The 20,886-nt window shown below is 43.4% G+C and overlaps 1 protein-coding gene across 1 annotated transcript; it reads right to left on the reverse strand.

Annotated features, from left to right (window-relative positions):
* Positions 1 to 1,599: 1,599 nt before the first annotated feature.
* Positions 1,600 to 20,848, reverse strand: ITPA (inosine triphosphatase). The gene is made up of 8 exons (XM_035123697.2): positions 20,705 to 20,848; positions 18,236 to 18,293; positions 18,089 to 18,153; positions 15,803 to 15,876; positions 14,040 to 14,071; positions 13,252 to 13,367; positions 10,959 to 11,035; positions 1,600 to 8,879 (listed from the first exon to the last, which is right to left on the reverse strand). Exons 1-8 carry the CDS (start codon positions 20,780 to 20,782, stop codon positions 8,756 to 8,758), a joined length of 624 nt encoding a protein of 207 aa, XP_034979588.2. The 5' UTR covers positions 20,783 to 20,848; the 3' UTR covers positions 1,600 to 8,755.
* Between the last annotated feature and the right edge of the window lie 38 nt (positions 20,849 to 20,886).

A 20,886-nucleotide genomic window follows, 5' to 3' on the forward strand; every position in this document is an offset into this window, starting at 1 on the left:
GTGTCTAGTGCATTTTAAACCTCTCCCCTGAGGGAGGCAGGGTAGAAGGTCTTCCTCAAAGGCAAAACAATAGACAGGAGCCAGAAGATAAGTACAGAAGCCGTGACAGTTGAAGCATATAAAAGTTTCTCTGTTTACCTACTTGTGATGAAGCAGACATTAGAAAACCTCTATGAACCTCTTACTTTCATTGCACGAAAACAGATTCTAGAGAGCAGCTAACTTTGGAATTTTCTAAATTGGGGGAAATTTGCTGAGTATATTTTTGTACAGTAATGGCATTATAGAAAATGATATCAACTGATTAAATTATTGCTTTTAACATATGGTTGGTAATTGAGTTCTCCACAGGATTGCCTGCTTCATAATCTTCCCATTTTGTTTTCTTATAACATTGGCAAAATAATTCTGTTCTTGGGAAGAAAACATAGCTATGGAGGGAAGGATTAATGTAGGATTAGGAACTCTGTGAATCTCTTAAGTGAGCTATGCGAAAATCCAAGTGGAGATTTGCAGCCTGGGTAGGATTTGGTGTTCTCTGTTCCCGACAAAACAACCTGGAACAGCAGGAGTTCATTACTACCCATTAGCTGCTGACATTTTTGGCACTTTCCCCTACCCTACCAGTGATTAGGTTGCAACATTGTTTTTGTCTTGGGTCACTAGCAGCTTTCTACATGGATGTATGAAAATATATTGAATTTCCCCTCTTCTAGTTTTCTCTAAAAGTAAACACCATAGTCTGTGCTTCATGAAGTTAGGAAGAGTTTTGTAGAGTGTCTGGGGAAATCTCATGTTGGATCTAGGAGTCTGGTTTGAAGACCGTAGACTCAAAGGTTCCCCAACCCTCTCTCTTGTAGCAGATTTATTGTGTGTCTGTGGGCAAGTTACTACAGGTCATTAAGAGCTTTTCTTGCTCTTAATGGGAATAATTTAGTGCCCCTCCTCAGAGTGGTTATGAGAGCAAATGTAATCATGCTTAAACTATTGGTAGCTGGGTTGCTTCAGCAGAGCAAAAAGGGAGAGAAAAGTGGATTAATATGTACTTTTAATTAGAAGTGCTCGGGTACAGAACAAGGGCTTCAACAAACGAACACTGACAACAGTGACTTCTGGTTCAGTGATGGGGAACCTGTGAACCTTCCGAATGTTGAAGTAGAACGTCCCATCTATCCCTGACCAGTCACTGGGCCATGTATCCCAGCAGGCCTAAATGCTCCTGCTTCCAATCCACCCCCCCCACCTGACAGCCTCACACACTTGGGCAGCAGCATCCTGTTGGTAGGCAAGGAAAAATATAGGTACAGTATAAAAGGAAAATTCCCTGGGTGCCTAGATCTAGGTTTGGGACAAGTACTCTTTGGTGAGAACCCCAGCAGAGCTTTAAAATATGCAGCAAAACATGACAATATAGGCTGTTAGACTTTTAAAATATGAATTTCTAAATGAGTTCCAAAATGAATTCCCCCTTACCCCAGCATAGGAAAAGACCACATATTTGGTAAGTTAAAAATGGTTTATTTACACCCCTATTTTTACATTATTACTTTCCACGTCTAATTATTCTCTGCACACACACACACACATGCCCCTTTTCTTCTTCTCTTTTCTCCATCTCCATCTTCTTTCTCTCTCTCCATTCCTTCGTTTGTGTGTATGTATGTGGTTAGAAACTGAGATATGAACGCTAGGAGCTAAATGGCACCTTAAACCTAGGTTATGGGTGCAACAGCAGAATATCTAGGCGCGCTTTTTTATAACAAGAATACAAACTCAGAGTTAAAATAATAGAAATATTACTAAGAACAATTCCAGATCATAATCCAGTAGCACTGCAACTACGAGAGGGAAATGACTCCACTCGTAGATGGAGATTGAATAAGGAGTTGTTAGATGATCAGAAACTTTTAGAAAAAGCAGAGAAAATATTAGATTATTTTGAATTAAATTTAAATAGAGAAACAACATTACAGGTGGTTTGGGATGCCAGTAAGGTGGTCAGGAGAGATCTGTTTATACAACAAAACACATATAAAAAGAAATTGAGAGAACAGAAGAAAAAGAAAATTTTAGAGGCCTTGACAAAAAAGGAAAAAGTATTCAGAAACCCAACAAAGAAACTATAAAGCAAGTGATTAAGTTATTACAAATACAATGAACAATGAACAATAGTAAAGAAAAAGAATGAAACATAAGTACTTCGAACATGCTAAAAAATCAAGCAAGTTGCTGGTGTGACAACTGAAGAAAAAAGAAACTCAAAATATTATATCTAAAATCAAAGATAAAGGAAAATTGATAGACAACCCAAAGGAGGTCAGGAAAGCACCCAATAGCAGACTACTTGATGGTGGTCGCAAGGCTCCCAGGTGCGGTGGAAGAGCCAACCGATGTTGCCTTCTTGCCTCCAGCAGAAACACATGGTGTGGGGGTACGCTTCCTCCCCTAAGAGAGCGCCCTCTTCTTAGTTTTTTTAGCCACCTCCACGGCAGGAGCGCCCCTTGCTGTGCCCTTACGTGTGCGAGGTGGAGAAATGACCCCTTGTTGTTTGGTTGTGCTAGCAGGCAGCATGATGGCGCTAATGTTCTTGTTACTATTACCCTTATCAATGTTATTGTTATCTTAATAAGGGAAAGGACTGATTAGGAAGTGATACAGCAAAGAATTAGAAGAGAGAGCCACAGAACCACAGAATCTAAGCCTGCGCTTAGGGAAAGCTGTGCTTATAAAACAGGAACTGTGACCATCTGAGTGTGTACGCATTCTTAGAACCAAGCCAACGGAAGCCTCCCAAGTGGGAGGGAAATTATCTGAATTCAAAATGACATGAACAAATTGGAGAACTGGGCGCAAGTGAACAAAATGAATTTCAATAGGGAGTCATGTCAGGTTCTGCACTTAGACAGGAAGAACCAGATTCACTAAGATAGGATGGGGGGCAGCTGGCTTTCTAGCAGTATCCGTGGGAAAGATCTAAGGGTCTTGCTGGACCGAAAGCTTAACATGAGTCAACAGCTTGATGCCGCAGCAAAAGAAACCTAACACTATTCTAGGCTGTCCAGATCAAGGGAAGTAATAGTACCACTCAATTCTGCCTTGGTCAGACCACACTTGGAATACTGTGTCCAATTCTAGGCACCACAATTTAAGAAGGATGCTGACAAGCTAGAACATGTGCAGAGGAGGGTGACCAAGATGATCAAGGGTCTGGAAATGAAGCCTTGCAAAAAATGCTTGAAGGAGCTGGGTATGTTTAGCCTGGAAAAGAGGAGACTGAGAGGAGATCTTCAGATATCTTATGGGCTTTCACATGGAAGAGGGAGGGTGCTTGTTTTATCCTGCTCCAGACAGTAGGACTCAAACAGATGGCTTCAAATTAAAAGAAAGGAAATTCCAACTAAACATTCGTAAAAACCTTTCTGACAGTAAAAGCTGTTTGGCAGTTGAGCAGACTCCCTTGCAAGGTGGTGGACTCTCCTTCCTTGGAGGTTTTTAAACAGAGGCTGGATGGCCATCTGTCTTGGATGCTGTTGCTGAAATTCCTGCATTGCAGGGGGTTAGACTAGATGACCCTTGGCTCCCTTCCAACTCTAAGATTCTAGGATTCTATGAAATGGATCTGAACGAATGACAGTCATCCACCAGTTTCATATTCAAAACTGCTTCCCACCCCAACCCCTTCTGGATTACTATATAAAAATAAAACATTAAAGTAGACAAATAACAACTTACAAAAAGGATCAATAAATGTCTCATCCATTGTCTATAAACATTTATCAGAATCACATGTCAGATTTTCTTTTGTGAATGAAATAAAATGGTTTTGAATAGCCAATAATCAAATGTAGAGCTTGGGGTACATTTAAACATAATACTGGACAGATTACTACAGGGTGTTGAGAGGGGTTATTTTGAACTATTACCGGTAAGTGAGAAACAGCAGCCATAGTTTAGGCCAGAAGTGCTTTCCCTTGGTGACCCCGCCATGTTGAAAAGGGTGTGTGTTTGCAAGGTGTTTCCTGTCCTGTCCAGGAGTGCACCGCTTAACCCACTGCTTAACCCACTGAAAGATATATTTGAGAAGTGAATGTTAAGGGGAACAATGCCAGTTGCTAAGCAAGATAGCTAAAGTAACGGGGTCATGTCCTTCATTGTGACACGTCCCCCTGCTGAGTGACTTGGCTGAGAACTTTGGGAAGAGCAACCATTTGAGGATAGCAAGTGAGGGAGAGGATAACAAGTGACAAACGCGAGATGTTCCGTGAGAGAATGGAGAGACTCTCTTCGTCTCAAGTGTAAGTAGGATTTCTCCTTCTTTCTGCATTCTGCTTCTTTCACGTTCCCTCAAGATTTAGAAATGTAGCGCAGAGATACGTATCTAGAACCCATTTCCTAATCCCCCCCCCTTCTTTCCTAGGTTCCGAAGTCTGAGAAGGCTCCGCGGGTTGCTGGTCTCCTGCTGCCGTTTGCCCAAGATACATCCCCTGGTCGGTGAGGAGGTGGAAGATGGATGGAAAGAAGAAGTAAGAGTAATGAAAGATGGAAAGGAGGAGGTGTTAAAGATCAGAGAAATTTTTGTAAGACCATTCAACCAGGGGATGGAGTCCACTGATACCAACGTGGAGGGTGAGTGTTGATCTTTCTTCATCAGGAACAGGGAGGCCAGAGACAGGGCCGTGGTGCAAAAATCCCTCCGGCGCCCCACCCCCACCCCATTTCCCTCACGGTGGCCAGGCTGGAGGGTGGCTCCTCCGGCTGGGAGGAGGCTTCGGGCGCGGCGCGGCATGGCGGAGGGCAGAGAGCTGTTGCTGGGAGGCGCCGTGTTGAGCCTCGCCTCTTCCTTGGCGCCCTCCAGAACTTGGCGCTGTGGTGCCCAGCGCCACTAGCTCCTATGGGCAAGATGCCCCTGGCCATAGAAAATCTGGTTGCGGGGCGGGGGGGGGGGAGCAGAAAGATGGGTTATGAATATAATAATAAATTAAATATTAAGAATCTTTTCTCTTCTTTTTTGTTCCAGGCAGCCGCAGCAGTGAGACCAGCAGCTAGAGTGGAGCTCTTATGCCCCCCCTCCCACGCCCAGTTCCCCCTTCCCCACAATTCCAAGTAGCTACATAAACAAATTCTTTTGATTCAAATACAGTTTGTAATACAAATATGCTAGTCTTTGATCATGTTTTTCCTCCTCGGTGGTTCTTTTTTCCAACAGTTTTGAGGATGGATGCATCTACAGCGGCAAGAAAGTTACTTGCCCACGCAAGAGTTACAGAGCTGGAATCGGTGAAATTACAGGACCTTGAAAGGCAACAGGAATTGGCACAAACTGCAATTGCCTTTCTACAGATGAGAGAGGAGTCGCACTTACGTTTAAGAGGACTGCCCGAAATTGAACAAGGATTTCTTAGTCCAGGAATTTGTGTCATATTGGGAGTTGGCCAAGGAAGAATTGGATGCATCAATTGTGAAGGCCTACAGGTTTGGAGCAAGAGGTAAAAAAAGATTCAAGAATTGTAAACAATTGCCTGGTGCTTTTCCACACCAAAGAACAAAGAAATAAAATCCTGGGATTGCATTATAAGAAGAATTTAAGAACGCCAGGTCGTGCTTTTTAAAGAAATTCCTAAATTCTTTCTGGAACTGAGAAATAATTATTCAGATTTGGCAAGTGCTCTAAGGAAGAAAGGGATCTTCTTTCACTGGGATTTTCCCCAAGGCCTTTTCTTCAAATACCAAGAAAGGAAAGTATGAATTAGAACAGTGGAAGAGAAGAGGAGATTCTTGGAGAAGAACACCAAAGATTTTGAATCAGAATTAGGCCAAGGACCTGGATTGCCATCAGGAGGACCACAGTTTTTCAGATTGGATTTAGGAGCAGGAGCAGTACAGTAGATCAATATGGCTTTGAGAATATTATCATGGAAGGTGAACGGTTTGAATTTATGGGCCAAAAGAAATCAAATTCATCATGTGCTGATAAAACAAAATTTAGATTTAATATGTTTGCAAGAAACCCATGTGATGAGAACATACAGAAAGATTATACAAAATAAAAGACTGGGCCAAGAATTTATTTCATCAGATAAAGTGAAAAAAGTAGAGTAATTTATGCTAAAGAAATTTATGCTAAAGAAAAACTTAATCCAAAAATGATCTTTAAAGATGAAGAGAGAAGATATGTTGCAGTTGAAATAACAGCACAGGGGGGGGGGAATTATTGCTGGCAATTTATGCACCAAATGATGGCAAGGCTGAATTCTTCAAGAAACTTCACAATACATTAATGGACTATCTGGATTATAAAATTGTCCTGATGGGAGACCTAAACGGGATAGTCTCCACCTTGATGGACAGAAAGTTTACTAATGAGGGGAGACTACCAAAGACTTTCTTTGAAATGCTGGACAATTTTGATATGATTGCTACATGGAGATTGAAAAATTCAGTGGAAAAAGACTTCACGTTCTATTCTGATGCAAATCAGTCGTGCAGCCGTTTGGACTATATATGGACAATTAGAGAGTTAGCCCCAAGAATATGCAAATCTGAGATTTGCCCAAAGACTTGTTCTGATCATAATGCTGTGCTGGTAGAATTAAGACTGTCTCTTCAAGGTTCTTTCAGATGGAGGATGAATGATGCGCTATTGAGAAATGAGCAGATTGTGAAGAAGGCCCAAAAGACCCTAAAGGACTATTTTGAGATAAATTTGAACACGGACACAGAAAAAAGGGTTATTTGGGCCGCAAGTGGTAATGAGAGGGTTCCTGATCCAGCAAAATGCAATAAGGAAGAAAGCCCAAAATGAGAAGAAGGATAATATCCTGACACAATTGAAGGATAAAGAAAAAAAGTTGAGAAGTAATCCAAAAAATCAACAGATTCAAAAGGAAATAAAGGCTTTACAATCACAGTTTTCGCAATTAATTAATCAGGAAACTGAATGGAAAATCAAAGGACTTTTGAATCGGCTAATAAATGTGCGAAATTACTAGCTTGGCAATTGAAAAAGAGGCAGAAACAAAGTACTGTACAATTACCAGCATCATGCTGGACAGGAAAAATATAGAGAACCCTACAGAGATAAGGAAAAGCTTTCAGAAGTATTATAAACAACTGTACAAGAGACAGAAAGAAAAGGACAGATTTTTGTCTTAATCTGTCCTAATGCACATATCTTTGTATGCAACACTGTCCAGTATGCACAGCGCTCTCTCCTCATATAATGGGAATATGTCATTCTCATTAATAGATGCATTTCTTATGCACACTTAACCTGGTAATATACATCTGAACAGATTACATGACTGCAGAACTGCATTGCAAAATTAAGAGAATGTTACTTACGGATGACTGTGTTCTTGCACTGTTTAGGAAACTGTGGCTTAAAAGCAGGTTTGCCTTTAAATGTGAACTGAATCAAATTTCTTCCCCCTCCTTATTAATGCATATGCCTGGCCAACAACACGTCGATAAAACATTTAAAAGGAAAAGGAAAAATAACACTTCAGCAACCAGCTCTCACCACAGTGGGCTCCACCATGTCCATGTCAGTCCAGGTGTATATGTGGGGCTATTTGATCAGTAGCAGTCACCAGGAGGAGGGCAGCACTTTCCTACCAACATGTCAAGTACGGGAGTTCCCCTCTGCCTTCTGGTAGCTCACCAATAAGAATTAACAAGGATTTTGTAGATTTACTACAGTATGATGTTGCGAGCAGACAGGCAACTCTCTGCAAGGATAGCAGTTGCTCACTCTAACGCCTCCCCACTTCTGCAAGATGCCCCTCCTCTGCGTCTCCTTTGTTCTCTGGCATGCTTGGACCTCCGAGTTCAAGGGGAGCGAGGGGTTTCCCCCTACTCTTGATTGATGTATCGCACAGCTGCTCCCTCCCTTCTGGTTGCCTAGCCACGGTACTATCTCAAAGCTGGGTAGTTCCTCTCTCAACTGTGCAGCTTCTGTCTCTGCCTGTCTCTGCTTCTGGAAACGCTGGGAATGGGGTGGGTGGGGATATTTTCCCTCCTCTTCTGTTAGGAGCTGATCTCCCTGTGATTGCATTTTCCAATCTTCCGATCCAGACCAGCCCCTGACACAACAGTAACCACCAATGCAGCTTACCAGCGGGAGAAACAATGAGGTCAGCATGGTGAATATGCACTGGAAGAGCCCATCTAGCGCCCCTGCTAAACTCTCTGCTGTCTCCCCCTGCCCTGAGAAGTCACAGTGACACTGGTGATTGGAGGTTAGGCAAGCCCCCATCATTTCCTGCTTTTTGGGTGGTCATTTTGGGGGGCCCTGGGTTTTGCGGCCCAACCTCATCTGCACCACTGGCTTTAGTCATTTTCGCTTTTGCTTGGAAGAAGATGCTTTAAGACATTTCTTGACTCTTTTCAAAATCTGCTCCTGCTCCATTGTTGATTTGACGTGGAAATTCAAGGGCCCGTCTTGATAACAAAGCACATCAATCCAGTGTTTATTTTCCTGGTACTTAAACAGTTAATGTTTATTCTTGCATCTTCATTCCTGCATGCTAGTGTATTTTGAATTCTTCTGGTGCTTCTAGTGAAAATCTAAATCCTTCAACACATATTTGACATGCTGCCTTTTGGAAATAATTATTTCACAAGAAAGCGAGAAACACAGGTCTTTAAAGAAAATAAAATTATTGGACATGATCTGTGCAGGGAAGTAAACGTTGATCTCCAATTTCAAATACAATTTTCTGTACAAAAGCCATGGGATCTCATAGACCCAGGCAGGCTAACTGAGACAAGATGTGGCCTCTGTCAAGTTGTGCTCTTGAGAGAAGTAGGTAGACAGTTCTTTCAGGGCTTTGTAACGATGAGAGATTGAGTTCTTCACTGATTTGGGCAATTCTGCATAGCTAAGGACAGAAAATGCAACATTATCAAGAGAAACTGTAATAGTCCACCAATCATGTAGCAGTTTTTTATTATTACTTTGCACACCTCCCAGCCTAAAACACACACTCTGGAATTAGGAAGAATGTTAGGCATGCAGCACTTCCCTTACCCAAGGCAGCCAGATCACATGAGCACTAACCAGAATAACCAATGTTTAAGAGATTATGGGAACTGCAGTTCATGCCATCTGGAGGACACTATGTTGGCTCTCATTGGAGAACTTGGAATTTCACTGCTGTTGAACTACTGTAATTTCCACCGGACTCCCCCTGAGAGTAATTATACAGTAAGCCTATAACTTTAAAGGTAAAGGTAAAGGGACCCCTGACCATTAGGTCCAGTCGTGACCGACTCTGGGGTTGCGCGCTCATCTCGCATTATTGGCCGAGGGAGCCAGAATACAGCTTCCAGGTCATGTGGCCAGCATGACAAAGCTGCTTCTGGCAAACCAGAGCAGCACATGGAAACACCGTTTACCTTCCCGCTGTAGCGGTTCCTATTTATCTACTTGCATTTTGACGTGCTTTCGAACTGCTAGGTTGGCAGGAGCTGGGACCGAGCAACGGGAGCTCACCCCGTCACAGGGATTCGAACCGCCGACCTTCTGATCAGCAAACCCTAGGCTCAGTGGTTTAACCACAGCGCCACCTGGGTCCCAGCCTATAACTTACACACATTTAATTTGGGCACATTCAGTTTTATTTGTTAGGCAAAATAAAAAATAAAAAAGGGTGGGAATCTGGGGGGAAAGACTTTGGCAACCCCATCTGTCATTGCACCCAATGGGTTTTGACTATACATGATTTTCGTTTTAAGACACAATCCTCACGCCACCCCCACATAAGTTACAGGCTTACTGCGTCCACAAATATTTCAGGGCAGAATTATGATTTCCTTGAGAAATAAACTGCATCTTCTGTAGAAATGTAATGTACAAACTGGCTAGAGTATTACTGTATTAAAATGTGTATACCTCCCTTCATCTGAAGATCGCAGGACAGTTTACAACAGAAAAGTACAAAAGTACGGGATGACATGGGGCGGGGGGGGGGGCAACTTCCATCTTTCACTGGGGCTCAATTAGTGTCAGCCCCTTCTGTCAAGAGCTTGGGTGTAACCTTGGATGCCTCCCTTTCCATGGAGGCACAGGTTTCAACCACAGCCAAGGTGGCATTTTTCCATCTCCGCTGCATTAAGCAGTTGGTCCCCTACCTTTCTCAACCTGATCTGGCCACAGTGATCCATGTGATGGTCACCTCTAGGCTTGATTATTGTAACTCGCTCTACGCGGGGCTGCCCTTGAAACTGACCCAGAAACTCCAGCGGGTGCAGAATGCCGCGGCGAGACTCCTTACGGGGTCCCAGCCGTGGGATCACATTCATCCAGTGCTTTACCAGCTGCACTGGCTCCCGGTGGAGTACAGGATCACGTTTAAGGTGCTGGTTTTGACCTTTAAAGCCTTATGCGGCTTAGGACCCTCGTACCTATGGGACCGCCTCTCCCGGTATGCCCCGCAGAGGACATTAAGGTCCACAAATAATAACATACTGGAGATCCCGAGTCACAAGGTGGTTAGGCTGGCCTCGACCAGGACCAGGGCCTTCTCAGTACTGGTGGAACGCTCTGTCTCAGGAGACTAGGGCCCTGCGGGATTTGTCATCTTTTCGTAGGGCCTGCAAGACAGAGCTGTTCCACTTGGCCTTTGGACTGACGCAGTCTGTTACCCTCCCCTAAGGTTTTATCTTATAATGGTTTTATCTTACTTGTAGATTTTTAATTTTAAAATTGAATTTTAACATTGTATTAATCTGCATTTTAATTGAATTGTTTCTTTTATACTTTTATACTTGTTGTTAGCCACCCTGGGAAGGGTGGGGTATAAATAAAATTATTATTATTATTATTTATTATTATTATTAATATTAATAAAGAAAAACAAACAAACAATTCCCTTCGCACAAATACGTTTAAAAAGTTATAGAGCTCTATGAACCCATTTTGGATATTTTATATAACAAAGAGACAAGTAGCCACTTACGTCTTATCATAACCTTCTGGCTGGAAGCATGGATCCCATCCGAAGTCTCTAGGTCCCCTTGGGTCAACTATATGTCCCTATAAGTAAGAGGGTTTTTAAAGTACAGTACTCGATTCAGTGCCCGGCATAAAAATTAGTGATGTGTAAGCCAGGCTCCAACTGTTGAGAATTCTGAAGGTGCTTCAGAAACATGGAAGAGCTGGAAGGCATCAAAGGAAAGGTACTTTTTCTTTCTTTTAGTAGCTAGTTTCCCCTGTTCATGGATTTATACAAACATTTTACAACTGGTGGCTTTATTTTTGATCCCTTTCTGAATAACTCCCAACATGAAATTTGTCTTTTTCACAGGTTCCATACACTGGGTCAATGTTTTCATCTAGTTATCTACTATGATCCCAATATCCCTTTCCTATTCCATCACTGCCAGCTCATATTTCATCAATGCAAAGTTTGCTGAGGACCATTTGGGTGAAGGAATTTGTTAAAGGCTCTTTGAAAGTCTAAGTAAATAATGTTTTATCTAATCATCCCATCCACATGCTTGTCAATACTCTCAAAAAATTCTAAAGCAGAAGCCATTTTGATTCTACTTCAGCAAGACCTGTCCTACTAGCCAGCATATTTACTCGAGTCTAATGCGCCATCAAATCTAACGCGCACTTCAATTTTCAGAACCTTGAATCCAAAAAAGTATTTGCTGGCGAATGTTAATGCGCTAAAAGTGCACTCTTTATAACAATGAGTTTCAGCCAGCCAAGCAAGGGAGAGAGAGGCTCCACCCGGACTACACACCTCTCTCCTTCCCTACCGCCTGCTGCCTGTGCCATCTTTGGCTTCTCCTGTTCCTCCTCCTCCCCCCGCCCCTCTCGGAGCTTGTGCAAGCACAGGGAGCTGGGTTTTTTAAAAACACGCCACACAAGCACACACACATTTTCCTCTGTTCCCTGTTGGTCCACCCTCTGTATCAACATTCCAAAATGGAACCGGGCCAGAGCTGTCTTGGGCCCTAATTTGTCAGCTTGGCATTGCCAGTTGCAAACTGGGAGGAGGCACCGTCGTTGTGATCCAGGTCACCACCACTACCTCTTTTTAGGGGGGCAGGAGGGAGCAGCTGGTTCTGTTCTAATTGCTAACCCATTAACTGCAATGCACAACACAATGCCGAGAGATGCCTTTCCATTGCCTCCCTTGGATGAGGATGCAAGTTTAGAGAGAGGGAGATAAAGGGAAGCAAGCACACCTTCTCTGCCTTATGGGGGGGGGGAATAGAAGAGAATTTTCTATATAAAGGGGGGGGCACAGAGAGAAGAGATCCACAACAGCCTCTTACCCAGGGGATGGGACCCAAGAATGGGAAAGTAGCCAAGGAGTGGAAAAATTCTAAGTGTGTGAGAGTGAAAAGAGGAATAAAAGAGTGCGAGAGGAAGAGAGGTGCCTTGGCATCGAGCCTCCCCGCTCACTTCTTCCCCAACACATGATGGGTAATTGTGTGGAGAAAGTAGAGGTGGAGGCAGGAGTGACTATGGAAAAGGGCATTTCACAGCCCCACACTGCCACCCCCACCCTGTGTGTGCTTTCCCCTCCTTGCTTCCTTGGGCAGCTTTGCAGGTGGTTTGAGGGCACCGGGGAGGGTGTGAGCCGGCCCCTAAACATTTATGCAAATCCTAAAAATCACACACACACACACACACAGATTATACCCCTGAAAATCCAGACATATGGCAAGCCTAACTAAACAGTCTTCCAGCCCTCGCTAGAACAGAGCTTGGACGCCCTCCTCCCTCAGTGCTGATGGGAGACGGTGCTTGGATAATCTTGCTTGGCAGGCATGCGCTGAGCTGTCACCACCCTCCTTCCACCCTCCTCTCCCCAGCCCTTGAGGGCTTGGAGGATGCTCTTTACTGCCTTCCAGCCCTTGCTGGGCCAGAGCTTGGATGCCCCCCCCGCCCTCTGATAGGGGACGGGGATAGAGCTGGGTAGGCCCATACTGAACAGTACTGCCACCCAGGGATGGGGCTTGGAGGAGAGTGCTCTTGTGCACTGAGCCTGTTTACTCAAATGTAATGCACCATCAAATTAGGGTGCCTAATTTGGCCAAAAAAGTGTGCATTAGATTCGAGCAAATATGGTACTTTACCAAATCTATGAAATAATTATATGTGATGCACTTGAACATGCCATGGAAAGTATTACTGCTGTTATACTGGCAAAACCTAGTTTGCTCAGAGCTTGGGTCTGCCCTGCTCCATCATTAATCCAAAACCATCACTGTAGGAAAACCTCTCATACACACCTGAGTCTGGCCTTTGAACAGCTTCACTGGGTCATCCGGATTTCCAGTGCTATAGGCAAAGGTGCAGAGAGCATAAGCAGATTTATCTTCAAATCCTGCTAACAGTTTGTACAGCCCTAGGGCACAGAAAAAGGAATGTCAGATAATTTCTTTGGGGAAAACAAGCAGATACTTTTGTAGAAACCAAGAAAACATACACATTTGGAGCATGAGCAAGTTTCCCATGAGTCATATCATTACTATGAGAACTGTGCACTTTCCTACTGTTGGAAGGCAGGCTGTTCTTTGGGATTCAATCAGTTCTGCCCCCATCTCAGCACATACTGCTGCCTTGGTGGCCAAAGGTATTGTTTTCAGTGTTATTATTCTGTAAGACTGACATGGTCTTTTACACACTATACCAATGCTAAGGTTGCTGGAAGCTGTAGCCCTGTGAGGTCTAAACAACAGTTCCCAAGATTCTTTCTTTCTTTCTCTTTCTTTCTTTTTGTGGGGTGGTGGTGGTGAAGCCCTGTGCTTTAAATGTACGGTGTGTATGCAGCCAGAAAGAACAGATAAAGAAAGGGTTAAACACCCTTTTGCCACTTCTCTGATCCTTGCTGCCCCCTCTATAAGCAGCTTTTCCTGTTTTTTAGAAAGGGGGTACCTTCATCAGCATTTAAGGTCCATGTTAACCATGGTCAATAAGTCTGGTCACTACAGAGCATCACTACACACTGCAGAAAAAACAGAAAATTTCAGGAGAGGTGCCTAATCAGAGAAGGAAGTAGGATGAAATACCAAATTACCTTCTGGTTTCAGCTTCTCTAGGAACCATTTTCTGAAATGAAAATTCAGGTTCAATTAATCTTCACTACTTCAAATAAATAAAAGAAACAGTGAAATAGCATGGAAACCTAAATACTTTATTTTCAATAAATATTTCAATTATTTATTTAAACCAAAGTGGCTAACTATTGGCCCTCCAGACTAAAAGTCCCATTGTCCTCAACTACTTTGCTGTCTGGGGCTGATGGGAGTTGAAGTCCAATGACACCTGGATGCCACAAATTCCTTACCCCTAATGTGATACTGAGAAGCAAAGACAAAAAAGGCAATAGGTGGCCTCCAGGAAAAGGGTGAGTGGTTTAAGTTGTCCCACAGGTTAGCCAACTCTGATTTGATCACTGTATAGGCTCAGTACAAGATTCTCAGAGTGACATATAACTCAAAATAATGTATTTTGTAACAACTGAAATTTCTAGAAGTCTTCAACATCAGTCCTATATACAACACATTGCAGCAGCCCATTAAAGAGGTTACCAGGGCATAGATTACTGTAATTTCCATTGCTACTATTCAATTCAATTCTTTGTGAATTGTGCTAAATGGATTTGTGATTTACAGTGTAAGTAAAGACTAGTACAGCCAAAGAGGTTAAAGGCACTGCTTACCCCTCCTATTATCAGTTTGTTCTTGTTTGGGGTGCTTTTTGGCCCCACCAACCAGGAAGAAAAAGAAAACCAATCAGGCTATAAGTTTGCCATCCAAGTTCTTACTGAAATATAAGGGACGCTCCGGATTAATGGACTTTGAAGCAGCACAAACTCAGGATGAAAGGGAGAAAAGAGCTAAGAGGAAGGCACGTTTGGCAAGCCCTCATCATGATCAACTCCTGCCCGGAAACCTATGTCCCCACTGTGGAAGGATGTGCGGATCCAGAACTGGGCTCCACAGTCACTTACAAACACACTGTTAAGACCATATTCATGGAAGACAATCTTACTCGTCTACGAGTGATCGCCAAAGAGGAAGAAACTCAGAGACTGAAATCTATAGCTCTCCACCACTTGGCGATAAAAAAGAGCTGTATTTAAATTGTCCTGATGAACTTCACAAAACCAGTAACAATGGTATGTTTAGTTTTGCTTTAGCTGTTTGTTGTCTTAAAAGAATTTCAGGGAAGCCAAAGAGAAATTATTGAGAAATTATTGAGATGGAAGCCTGCCTAACAGAACAATGTTTTACTTATTATTCTCTCTTCATTTACTTTAACAATTAAAAATAAACAGAATCCAAAGCTAATTCTTGACAGAGGTTGAAGGCATCTTTCCTGAGTAAAAGTTGATACAGTCATACCACGTGTTACGTTTGCTTCACGTTGTGGCTTTTCAGGTTACAAATGTGGCAAACCTGTAAGTGTTTAATTCCGGGTTCACCACACATGCACAGTAGCGGCACTGCTTACGGACTTTTCGGGGTGTGAACAGCACCCCGAAATGGATCGTGTTTGTAAGTAGAGGTACCACTGTTTTTGCTATGCCAGATCAAGTCAATGAAGACTGTTACAACAGGAGGAGCCAACATGGTGCTTTCCAGATGTTGTTTGATTACAACTCCCATCACCCCTAACCATTGCCCATGCTTCCTGGGGCTGATAGGAGTTATTTGGGTGACAAATCTAATCCATGTGTCAATGGATTCAAAGAATATTGTTAAACACTTTTGATATTTTCCATTTATCAACTATACTCTGAATAAAAGCCTTAACTCTTACTTAACTCTTACTTACATGTACGGCCCTGGGAGTCCTCCAAGGGCTTTGAAACACAAACAAGTATCTTCGACAATAACTGGTCCCTGGATCTGTTGATGAGAATACAGTGACAATTTAATTAATTAGATAGCAGAGTTCTCCCCTGATATTGTAAAGGGGCTTTGTATCAAAAGTAAACTTCCCAAAGAACTTATATTTAATAATAATAATATGCAAATTTATTGCAAAAGACACAGCTATGCAGCTGCTACATGGAAATAAGCAATATCCCCACTGTGTTAGGGACTCGAGATTCACCTTCTTCAGGGGATAAGGCTGAGGACTCTGAAGTAGAAAAGAAGGGCAGATGAGGGCAGATGCAGAAGTGTTTCCACCAAGCAAGCCGGGGGGGGGGGCAGTGCCTTCCTGGCCTGACAATGTGGCACTGCCATCCTTGGACTCTGAGGGCTCCATTGCAGAAGCCCTTGTGAGACCACATGCTCCCCTGTTCTATTGCAGTAAGAGACTCTAACGTGCTGGACCCCATTAATTGAAAATTACCCTTCCAGAGCAGTTGTGGCTAATAGCCAAGATGCAGTTGCTTCTACAATATAGAGCTCGGTATCAGTTTGTTGCTGAAGCAACACCAGACCTCTGCTTTCCTTGTCTCCTTTTAGAGTAGGTAAAAGGTAAATGTAAAGGGACCCCTGACCATTAGGTCCAGTCGTGACTGACTCTGGGATTCGAACCGCCAACCTTCTGATCGGCAAGCCCTAGGCTCTGTGGTCTAACCCACAGCGCCACCCGCGTCCCTGCTTTTAGAGTAGGACATGTATGCAATTCAGAAATCCTTGGGAAAAGGCTTCAATACAAATGTGATCGAAGAACAAGTAAGTTGGCTTTCATAATTAATAATTCCTGCATTGTGGGGGATCCCAACCTTTCCAACTCTACAATTCTATGATTACTAAGAAGTAATCTGAACTGGAAATTTTGTTCATCCTGGGACTTGCCTACAGTATTTTTTGTGTGTGAATACAATCTTTGCATTCTCTTCCGCTGCCTCCATCGAGTATGAAGAACTCCAAGAGAATCTCTCCAAAATGACTAACTGAAACTTGCCCAAATTAAATAAGGTTCAAATGATGTGTTCTGTAAATCTTACTATGTATGCATACTGTCAAGAAAGGAAGGACATACTGGGGCCACAAGAGAAAGTTCTCTGAATATATCAGTTTAATGAGCCCAATCCAGAGAGCCAAGTCTTCAGCGCATGCAACAAGAGCTTTTTGACTGACTTTCTAAATCTGCAGTGGAAGAGTGTAACAGGTGTCTTTCAGTTTTGTGTGGAAGAGCTACAGATATGGAAATTCAGTCAAAATCACTTATTTCAGTCCAGATGTGTGCACAAAATTTGAGACCAGGTTGCATGCTACAACCAACAAAACACTAATTGTGAGGGGCACTAATAATATTTTTAGAAAAAGAATAGAAAACAGGAAGCATATGATAAGGGTATTTTTAAATTTAAAAATGTAGAATTCATTAACACAGGATGTTGCAATGTTAGCCAGCACAAACTGGTTTTAGATCCCAACTGAGAACAGGTCTGTTGGTGACTACTAACCACAACAGCCAAAATGAAAGCCTCCATATTCCAAGACATTACATATTCTTTTATTTCTGTATGCTGAAGCACCAAGGGACTGAGGAAGCACCAAGGGACTGTCTCAGTTTCAGCAGACAGACCTTAGAACTAGACATTGATTTGATAACAGAATAATTATTATATCCCTATCCATACATTGTTTTGTGTACACATTATTCAGTTAGTGAATTATATAATACAACTGATATACATTGCATTTTATAAACTCTTAAGAGATTAGGTCTTTCCTCTCTGAGGAGCATACAATCAGAATTCAGCACAAGGAACAGAGGAAGGGTAGGGGGATAGTACGGGTAAGATGAGCATAATATGCATTTATTTCAGAAAGAATTGTGTGTGGCAAATTAGAGATGGCACATTTTGAACACACACTTAAAAATGTCTGGCTACTGAAAGTGGTCAACTAGATGCACTGGATGCAAACAAGCATTCTCTTTAACGACTCATAATGGCTTACAGAACTCCATTGAATATACTTCTCATGGCAAACCCAGGTTGATCAGTGAAATGGCACTGAATAATGTTAGTGGGAACAGAATATTCTCTGAAAGGCAGGAAGCTTGTAATAATTTTAAGTTTTTTTCTGCCCATAGATTTGTGCAATATTGCTCAAAAAGCTTTCAGAAGCAGAGATCTAGAAGGGGGAAAAGGACCTGCTTAGCTGCTTCCTGGCACTTCTGGATAGAAATGTCATCAGGTTCCCCTTGGTACTCAGGCACTGTAAAATGAAAATGTTGCAGTTAGCATATTGCAGGAACACTCAAAAAAGTGCACAAAGATGTAGAGAGGTATGAACTTACAGTCTATTTTCTTTGCAATCAGCCTGTATGGAAAGGAGTCACCTAGGATCTGGATCACCTGCAAAGATGAAGAGCACAGCAATCAGACTCCACAATACTGATGTAAGGCTGCTTCCACAATGGACATTTGCTGTTAAACAGCTATGCTTTGTTCAATCACTTTTTACATGGCAGCTGCTCAACTCCATAAATAATACACCCACTCTTATTCCCTACCCCCATTCAGCTTCGCCCCCCCCCCATTCCAAAAACCCATTTCACGCAATGTCACGGTTACAGTTATGATTTTTTGTTTTCCTTCGATTTATTTGTGGCATCTTGTTGATTTTTTTGAAACTAATTTTTTTAAAAATAAATTGATAAACATTTTTTTAATAAAACCCCCCAACTTTTTTTTAACTCGATGGAATAGTTGTACTGTACAGTACTATTTCCCCAGATATAGGCAGCCTATCACACTGCTAGTCTGGCCAGTAATAGCGTTCATAAACAGCTGAAGTCCATTCTTTTATTTTCTGTGGTCTGTACCTCCTCTTTGGGGATTTATTTATTTTATTTATTTGTTTCATAATATGTAAAAAAACCTCAAAGTGGTTTAAAACAGTAAAAACAAGGGGGAAATGCAACTGTACTTTAAAACATACAAAAGTTTAAATACAATGGTACGGTACCTCGGTTTAAGTACACAATTGGTTCTGGAAGTCTGTACTTAACCTGAAGCGTATTTAACCTGAAGCGAACTTTCCCATTGAAAGTAATGGAAAGTGGATTAATCCGTTCCAGACAGGTCCGCGGAGTACTTAAACTGAAAGTACTCAAACCGAAGCATACAGTACTTAAACCGAGGTATGACTGTAATAAAACTGATTAAAATCACCTTAACTTTCCAAGCATCTTGGCAGGCTTGTCTAAACAGGAATGTTTTCAGCAAGCACTGAAAAGAGTACAGTGAAAGCACCTATTTCAGGGGTGCCCAATTTTTTTTCCAAAAGCAGCCAGTGAACTTGTGTAAGGGTCGACCAAATTTTACCTCAAAGTTTTTTTAGAATTTTACCCCAGGACATATACTGCCATTGGGGGGGGGCAGATTAAATCAACTGGCAGGCCGGATTAGGCCGCTGAAACGGACTTTGGACATGCCTGACCTACTTGATCTCAACAGGCAGGGAACTCCAAAGGGTAGGCACTGCCACATTGAACAACTGAGTTCTTATCAATGCAGAACAGGTATTATGTGGCAATTCCGCCTTTTGATGTGGTTGAGTGGGCACAGGTGAGGTAAGGCGATCTCATAGGTAAACTCAGGTAAATTGGTCCCAATTTGTTAAGGGCTTTATATGCTTGAATGTCAGAGATACCGTAAGCAACCAGTGCAGAACTCTGACCAGGGTGTTCCATGCTGACAAGGCCTCACTCCAGATAGCAATTGTGTTGCAGGAAATTTAGCTTTTGTCATCTTATATTTCCAAATAGTGTTGCATTTATATCGAATTCCCCCTCCTCCCCTATCCCCCAAATGGAGAGGGCTCAGGACTGGGTATACACTGGGAGTGCAGTAAGGAAAAGCGGTCTCCCCCCAACACACAAGGTCCTAATGAATATATTCATCTCACACACCACAATGTGTGTATCAATATCTCTGCCTTTCTCCTCCCCTTCTCTCTCAAATACACACGAGTTAATCTCAGGGTCGTGAGTTCAAGCCCCACATTGGATGAGATTCCCGCATTTCAGGGGCTGGCCTAGATTAGAGGTTTTCAACCTTTTAGAGCCCATGATTCCCTTATAAAGTGTTCCCTCAGCCTCCTCTCCCCTCTGCTTCGGAGTCGTCCGGGCCGCAGCTGCCACAGGCCTGGTCTCTGAGCCGCAGCCCCCACCCCCCCGGCTCCAAAGAGAGGTGTTTCCTCACACCGCTCCCTGGGGCTGGAAAGAGGAGGCCCCTAGCTGTGGTGTAGCAACCCCCTCCGATGCCTGGGGCGGAACTCTTCTTTAGAATTGCCCAAAGTCGTTGGGAACATCGTCCAAACTTGCCAAGCTGGCTTTCTGAGGGCTGCCTCATCTCCTGGCCCCCAGCCCCACCCCCGGCCAGCACCCGTGGAGCTCGTAGCCAGGGCTGCTGCTGCTGCTGCTGCGGTGGGAGGCAGAGACGTGAGGGAGGGAGGGAGGGACAGAGGCCAGGGTTGCCCGCAGCACCCCCGACCATCCTTCAAGGCACCCCGGGGGGACACGGTACCCTGGCTGAAGCCCCCTGGCCCTAGAGAACCCTCGTGGCTCTGCCAGGGCGCATCTCTCTCTCTCTCTCTCTCTCTCTCTCTCTCTCTCTCTCTCACACACACACACACACACACACACACACACACACACGCCGCCTTTCAACAGCTTAAAGCAGGGGAGCAATGGCGGGCGGCGGCTAAACCACCTGCGCCTTGGAAGCGTTTCCAGAATCCCCTTCCGCCCCCTTCTTCCTACCTCCTCCAGTTTCTTGGCGTTGCCGGTGACAAACACCACGCTCCTTGCAGCAGCAGCAGCTGCCGGCGTCGTCGCCATCGCGGCGCCTCCTCAGTTCACTCAGCCGATCCCACAGCTAGAGCTCATTCCCCGCCCTGGCCATTCCCCGAGTCAACTGCCTCCTCCGCCCAATTGCCTCATTT

Source organism: Zootoca vivipara, chromosome 7 (assembly GCF_963506605.1).
Source record: "Zootoca vivipara chromosome 7, rZooViv1.1, whole genome shotgun sequence".
Lineage (NCBI taxonomy): Eukaryota > Metazoa > Chordata > Lepidosauria > Squamata > Lacertidae > Zootoca > Zootoca vivipara.